This window comes from Lathyrus oleraceus, chromosome 5 (assembly GCF_024323335.1).
Source record: "Lathyrus oleraceus cultivar Zhongwan6 chromosome 5, CAAS_Psat_ZW6_1.0, whole genome shotgun sequence".
Classification (NCBI taxonomy): domain Eukaryota; kingdom Viridiplantae; phylum Streptophyta; class Magnoliopsida; order Fabales; family Fabaceae; genus Lathyrus; species Lathyrus oleraceus.
Genome location: NC_066583.1, coordinates 468,617,251 through 468,624,890, shown reverse-complemented (window position 1 = coordinate 468,624,890; position 7,640 = coordinate 468,617,251). Strand labels below are relative to the sequence as shown.

Here is a 7,640-nt window from a genome sequence, read left to right as displayed (position 1 = left end):
TCCTCATTCACCTGCCTTGCTGATAGAAACAAATCCTTTCCTTCCTCAATCTCAGGAAAAATCACAGTCTTATCAAAACAATTGATATAGACTCGGTTACACACCAACCAGTTCATACCCAGAATAACGTCAATCTGCACTAGTGGAAGACACACTAGGTCCATCCCAAAGTCTCTACCAAAAATACTCAAAGGACAATTTAAACAAACTGAAGTAGTAGTCACTGAACCCTTCGCAAGAGTATCAATCACCATACTACCATGCATCTCAGATATCTCTAATTTAAGTTTCACAGCACAATCCAAAGATATAAAGGAATGAGTCGCACCGGTGTCAATAATAGCTACAAGAGGAAAGCCATTAATATAACACGTACCTCGGATCAAACGATCATCTGCAGAAGTCTCAGAACCCGATAAAGCAAAGACCTTGCCTCCCGACTGGTTCTCTCTCTTCGGCTTAGGACACTGTGGACTGATATGACCCACTTCTCCACAGTTGAAACAAGTCACAGTCTTCAACCGGCACTCTGCAGCCAAGTAACCATCTTTGCCACACTTAAAACACTTCTTCTCATTACTGGTACACTCATGGACACGATGTCCAGCCTGACCACATCTGTAACACTTAACAGGGGCACTAGAGTCTCCCCCACTAGGCCTCTTCATCCCACTCTGTCTCTGGAAACCTTTGCCAGCTGCATACGGTTTCCCACGATCATTCTGATTCTTGCCTTTCCTATCAACCCTTTGCTGATAGCTCTCCGCTCTGGCCTTGGTATCCTGTTCAAAAATCCTGCAACAGTCAACCAAATCAGAAAACACTCTAATCCGTTGATACCCAATAGCCTGCTTAATCTCGGGACGTAACCCGTTCTCAAACTTCACACATTTTGAAAATTCCCCAGTAGCCTCATCATAGGGAGTGTAATACTTTGACAGCTCTGTGAACTTAGCAGCATACTCAGTAACAGACCGATTGCCCTGCTTCAATTCTAAGAACTCTATCTCTTTCTTTCCTCTGACATCCTCTGGAAAGTACTTCCTCAGGAATCTCTCTTTGAACACAGCCCAAGTGATCTCAGCATTCCCAGCAGATTCCAACTCAGTGCGGGTAGCAACCCACCAATCATCTGCTTCTTCTGACAGCATATGCGTACCGAACCTGACCTTCTGGTTATCGGCACACTCAGTCACTCGGAAGATTCTCTCGATCTCCTTCAACCACTTCTGAGCACCATCTGGATCGTATGCTCCCTTGAACATTGGAGGATTGTTCTTCTGGAACTCACTCAGTTGACGAGCAGCTCCCATTCCCGCAACATTCGGATTCCCTCCAAGTACTCCAGCTAGCATACCCAGAGCCTCAGCAATCGCAGCATCATCTCTACCTCTTCCAGCCATCTCTATTCTGAAAACCCAACAAGCTAAAACAATAAGTACGGATAGGGTTACACAACACCTATCACATACAGGGAAACAGAATAATTACGACTCGACTCGACCGACTATGCTCTGATACCACTAATGTAACACCCTTCTAAAATACCCCAAATATTTAATTAAAATAGCAATACATCAATCAGAGTAATTATGCAATTAAGGGTGTCACACAATCATTTCACACCATTCACCATAATAACTGTCATGCTCTTTTATTAATTCAAAACATAAAGCATTTGCACAATACGCAGCGGATAGAGATCAATTCAATCATGCAAAACATGTAACACATTACATGTAAAATTATTCAACAAGGTAAAACATCCCGTCCCGATGTTACATCTATCAGAGCATGACCCACTAAGGAGACTACACTAGACTCCAAGCACTAGCTTCTACTCAATCACTGCTCGTTACCTGAAAAATAGTTGTAAGGGTGAGTTCCTCAATCGATATAATAAGCATTATAAAATATCATGCAATGTTAAGTAATTTAACACATTTCATCACCCTAATCATAACACACATTCAGTAACGGCACATCAACTCAAATGGCATACTCAATACCAACACAATTCATACTCATACCCAATGCCAACACAAACACACGTATAATATTGGAATACATCCATTCATATTATACGTCCTACATACATTATGCAATGAGACTCCATGCATGCGGTACCGACTATTCGTGAACATATAGTTCACCTCATCGATCAAATCCAGATACGGCTACCAAGCCCACTAGTCCCACTCATTTGAGACCTAGTGACTCACTCACTAATTCCTCACCATGGGAATTAGCTACCACCCCAAGGGCTATGCTATGCACGCTAATCACCTAGCATGCAAACATCAACAACAATCTACAAAGATTTACTCACTAATTCCTCACCATGGGAATTAGCTACCACCATAAAGGCCACAATATGCATGCTAATTCACCTAGCAATGCAACATCATCAACAACAATCCACAATGGACATATGCTCACACTCTAAGCCATAAAACAGTCCATTCACCAACACATGCATAATACATACATTCACAACATTATGCATACTATCATACCTTCATCAACACATGTATCAAAACATCATATCATGTCAATTAATCAATCACAGTATTAGCACACTCTACTAATACCTATACTACTCAAAACAACGGGAAATAATCCCTACTATATCACACATCGATATAGGTCAATCACCAATTATGTTCACAACATTAAAATATCAATTTTTCCAATTTCCAACAGTGTTAACCGGTTAACGCCCTGGGTTAACCGGTTAACGCAACACAGAACACGCTTTCTGGCAAAACTCAACAGTGTTAACCGGTTAACGCCCTGGGTTAACCGGTTAACGCAGACAGAACAGCAATATTTTCACAACTCACAACAGTGTTAACCGGTTAACGCCCTGGGTTAACCGGTTAACGCAAGCAAAACAGCAATACCTCACAATTCCTAACAGTGTTAACCGGTTAACACCCTGGGTTAACCGGTTAACGCAAGACAGAAAGCTGTTCCTGCGCTAACACGAAGCAGAATGCAGAATTCTCCGCATTTTCCGCCGTTGGAGGACTTCCGGACCTCCGATTCCGATTCCGTAAAAAGCTATACGTTCGGGAAATCACAACTCACACAAATACAGATTCAATTACAGTTTTCACATCATCTATTCATCACAATTTTTCAACATTCATAATCCAATTAGGGTCAAATCAACGGCTTATCACTATCCATTACATGTTAACCCATAATACCCATTAAACGACGATAAACCCCCCTTACCTGAGTTAATCCGGCAATCCTTTAGCCTCAAGCTCTTCTCTTCTCCAACCTTCTTCCTCTTGCTCTGCCTCTTTGCCCTTTTCCTCTTTTTGAGCCGCTTCTCTGTTTTCACGTGAAAACCCTCTTTACCAAAAATGAAACTCTTTTTCCTTATTTCCAACTTATATATTTTTCAATAATTATTATTCCAATAATAATAATAATAATAATCCAAAAATTCCAATTATTTAATTAAATTAATAAATATAATATTAACTTGAATTAAATAATTATCTTATTTTTATCGGGGTGTTACATAATGCGGTCATTTTAATTAAATTGAAGAGAAAATAGGTCTTTTTCCATGGGTATAAGAAACAAAAGAGAAGGAAATTGACTTGTTTTTTTTCTCTTTTGTCATTTTGATTGTGAGAGGGAGATGTAGGAGGGGAGTTCAAGCTAGAGAGAAATATAGAGGTAACGTGAGAGAGTAAGGAAAAATAGAAGAAGAAGGCTCAAAGCTTCAAGGGATCCTTTCATGGTGTACGTAGGATATCAAGTCGGGGATATAGTAAGGGAAATTATGAACTCATATTCATCTTCTTTCATTGACTAACCTATCTTGAATTTAGAACCAAGAGCCAAGGTGGGGTTCTTTTGTAAGTTATGATTTTGAGTAGTAGCACACTAGAATGCTTGCATGATAGGTTAGATTGATGAAATTTTACGTAGATTTTCTTTAATTCACATTAGGTTAGGATTTACTTGTATCCAAGTACTGTTAAAATGCCTAAGTTTGATGTTAAATACTGTGATTGGCAAGGAAAATAGTTTTGTTTGGACTATGTTGCAGGAAGCGAATGAGGAAAAAAATTGCAGGAAACTCACACCTGGAAGAATTACTACCGTAATCTTAGATTACATGTATCCCATAGTTATCTATGCCTCGTGTGGTGGGGAGCTCTAAAGGAATTATGGTCGCAATGTCAAATTACAGGGCACCAATAGTTCCTTCTATTGTGTTCCAAAAATATCACATTTCCAAGCTTCAAAGCCTCACTAATGATAGAGGGGATGAAAACCTTAAGCCTTCTAGTAGTGTTATCATTAGAACCCTAAGAAAGGAACAATGATTCAGGTTAATACCTTAGTCGTACATGTATAATTGCTATACGGGTAAAGGTCTTATCCAACAAAAATGACAATATAACTAACTGAATACATATAGGGAGTGACATGTTTCATTGCATATATCAATTGTATAACCCGAAAGCTACACTAGAGTCTCACAGAGTCATAGTGGGATGTTGATGATCCTATAAACTAGACTCAGATTATGAGGAATTGTCGCAGTTATGATTTATTAGTTCATATATGTGTATGGGATACCATGTTATGTCTCTATAGTGTATGGTATTAATTATATCGTGAATTATTTATGGGAGGTCTCGAGTATATCCAGTACTTTTGGTTCTTTTGTTGGTAGTGGTAGTACTGTAATTGGCCCCAAAGAGAATTTATGGTTGTAGTAAGAACTCTATTGAGATTTCTCACTTCATTATTTTCTTACAAATAATCATGTGTCAAGCAAAGGAAAGCAAAAGATTACTCGAAGAGGATGCTTAGATGACTACGTGAAAGTATAATTATTTATCATCTTTTTCAAAAAAAAAATGAAAAATTATTGGAATGTACGCATTGAAATACAATATATAATTTGTCTCTCAGTTAATAAAATTTAATATTTAATTATATCATATTAATTATATTATTTATTTATAAAATACATTAACTGTAATTTTATACATGATTTTTTTAAAATAATTATTAAAAAAATCGTTGGAACTTACCAAATAAACATTAAATTGATATTTGTCATTAAAGATTTGATTTAGTGTAGATTTTTGAAGATTTGATTTTTTTTTAACATATTCATGACATGCCATATTCATCCAATCATATCTTTGTAGTAACTGTAAAAATCCTAAGAACGGTTTCCTGTTTTATTTTTTTAATTTTTCATTCAAAAATGCTGAGATATGTCTAAATCTTAAAAACAAAAAATCAGAATCTTAGAACAATAGAGCAATTAATGTCATAAATCTTTAGTTCCTATCCACTTAGACTCATAAAGCTTTATTTAAAAGAGAGAGAGAAAACAACTTTGATTCATTATCCGTTTTGTATTTCTTGATACCTTTTTAGAAAAACATTAGATACATTCACTTGTCATCATTGTCGTTGTCTTGAATTCATTATCATATTCCATCTCTTTCAAAGGTTTGAACTTTTCTTAACTTGCTTGTTTTCATATATAATCTCATCTTATTTTGTTTCTTTTTTTTTGGTTATTACTTGAAGTTACTACAATGGGGAGTTATATGAGTAAAAAGATTTCAAAAACATCGTCTAGGGGTCATTTCACAACGACGCTATCTTCTGGTGGTGTTGAAGTTCGAGCTCCTTCGTTCGAATCGCTAAAACAAATTATAGAAAGTCTTCTAGAGATGAATAAAGAAGTTGTGAGAGTAATCTTGGAGTGCAAGAAAGATGTATGGAAATGTGAAGAACTGTTTGAATTAGTGGAAGAGTATTTCGAAAACAGTTTGCAAACATTGAATTTCTGCACCGCATTGGAGAAGTGTTTAAAAAGAGTTAGGGATAACCAATTGCTTGTTCTTGTAGCGATTCAACGGTTGGAGGAAGAATCTGAATCAGGAGAGAAATGTTATGCGAGAACATTACAAGAATTGAAGAATTTTAAATCAACAGGTGATCCTTTCACCGAGGAATTCTTCCAAAATTTTCAATCTGTTTACAGACAAGAGATACTAATGGTTGAGAAACTTCAAGTAAGAAAGAACAAGCTTGATAAGAAACTGAAATTCATTCATTCATGGAGGAAAGTTTCAAGCATGATATTTGTGGCTGCATTTGCAGCTGTTTTGATATGTTCTGTTGTGGCAGCAGCTATTGCAGCTCCTCCTGTTGCTGCGGCGTTAGCATCCGCTGCAGCGGTCCCTATCGGTTCGATGGGAAAATGGATTGATTCACTATGGGGAAAGTATGAAATTGGAGTGAAAGGACAAAAAGAAGTTCTTGGTTCAATGCAAGCTGTTACATATGTAGCTGTTAAAGATTTGGACAATATTCGCGTACTTATCGGTCGGCTTGAAATTGAGATTGAATCTTTGTTGCATAATAAGGTTGGTTTTGCAATTGAACAAGAGGCTGTGAAGATTGCAATAGAGGAGATAAAGAAGAAGCTTGGTGTGTTTATGAAGAATGTTGAAGATTTAGGAGTTCAAGCTGATGTTTGTAGCCAAGACATTAGGAGGGCAAGGACGGTTGTGCTGCAGAGAATCATAAAAGAACCTATCATTTGAAGAGTTATGTTATTTGTTGTTGTTTTTAATGTTTAGAAAACACATATTTTTAGTTTATATATTGTGACTTGTGTGTGACTTGTGAAGTTTACTATAGATTTGTGCTAAAGGTATATAATGTATTAGGACATATATGTATTCACACTTGCAAATATATTAGTTTATCATATGTGTTGTTGTATATTGAAAAAAATAAAAAATTTAATCAATTATTGTTGTTATTTTTGTTTAGAAAAAAAATAGATCTTTGAATATGCTTTGTATATTAAAATAAATTAAAAAATTTAATTATTTATTTATTGTATTTTAGAAGAAAAAATAGATTACTTCATATGCTTTATATATTTAAAAAAGTCAAATGTGTAATCATTTACTGTTGTTAATTATTTTTTAAATTAGAGTGTGCTTTATATATTTGAAAAATGATAGGAAAAAATAGAATTTATATGCTTTATATATATTTAGAAAATCAAAATTTCAATCAATTAGTATATTTAATTGTTGTTAGTGTTTAGAAAAAATAGATATTAAAGCATTTATATATAATTACATAATTTGCCAATTAGCTGTTATATATATATATATATATATATATATATATTGGAATATAAAAGAATTTAGATTTTTGATAGATGAAAAAGGAATGAAGAGATTATTTTGTAATTGATGGTGACGAAATTTTCTTTATTGATCGCATATAATGTTTTTTACACTGTGTGTTCCTTTTCAAGTTATAAAGTTATGTACGAATCACATTCAAGAGTTACAAATATGGGATATTTATACACAAAGATAACTAACTTATGCTCAAAGTATTCCTAGTCGAATTCCCTATAACTGAGCTTGTGACTTGTCATCATCGACACAAAAGCTTCTTCAATTCGTCAAACCTTGTCTTCTTCGAAAGCTTTGTAAGCAAGTTTGTTAGTTGCACTTCAAAATTGCAATACTTAAGCTCATTCTTCTCTTTGTTTATTTGATCTCTCAGAAAAGTGATACATCTTTTCGGTGTGCTTTCTCCTTGCACGGGACATA

General features: G+C 35.3%; 1 protein-coding gene across 1 annotated transcript; it reads left to right on the top strand.

Moving 5' to 3' along the window:
* The first annotated feature begins 5,588 nt into the window (after positions 1-5,588).
* Positions 5,589-6,605, top strand: LOC127081377 (UPF0496 protein At4g34320-like). Its single transcript, XM_051021638.1, has one exon. The coding sequence runs from the start codon at positions 5,589-5,591 to the stop codon at positions 6,603-6,605; it is 1,017 nt and encodes a 338-aa protein (XP_050877595.1).
* The last annotated feature ends 1,035 nt before the right edge of the window (positions 6,606-7,640 follow it).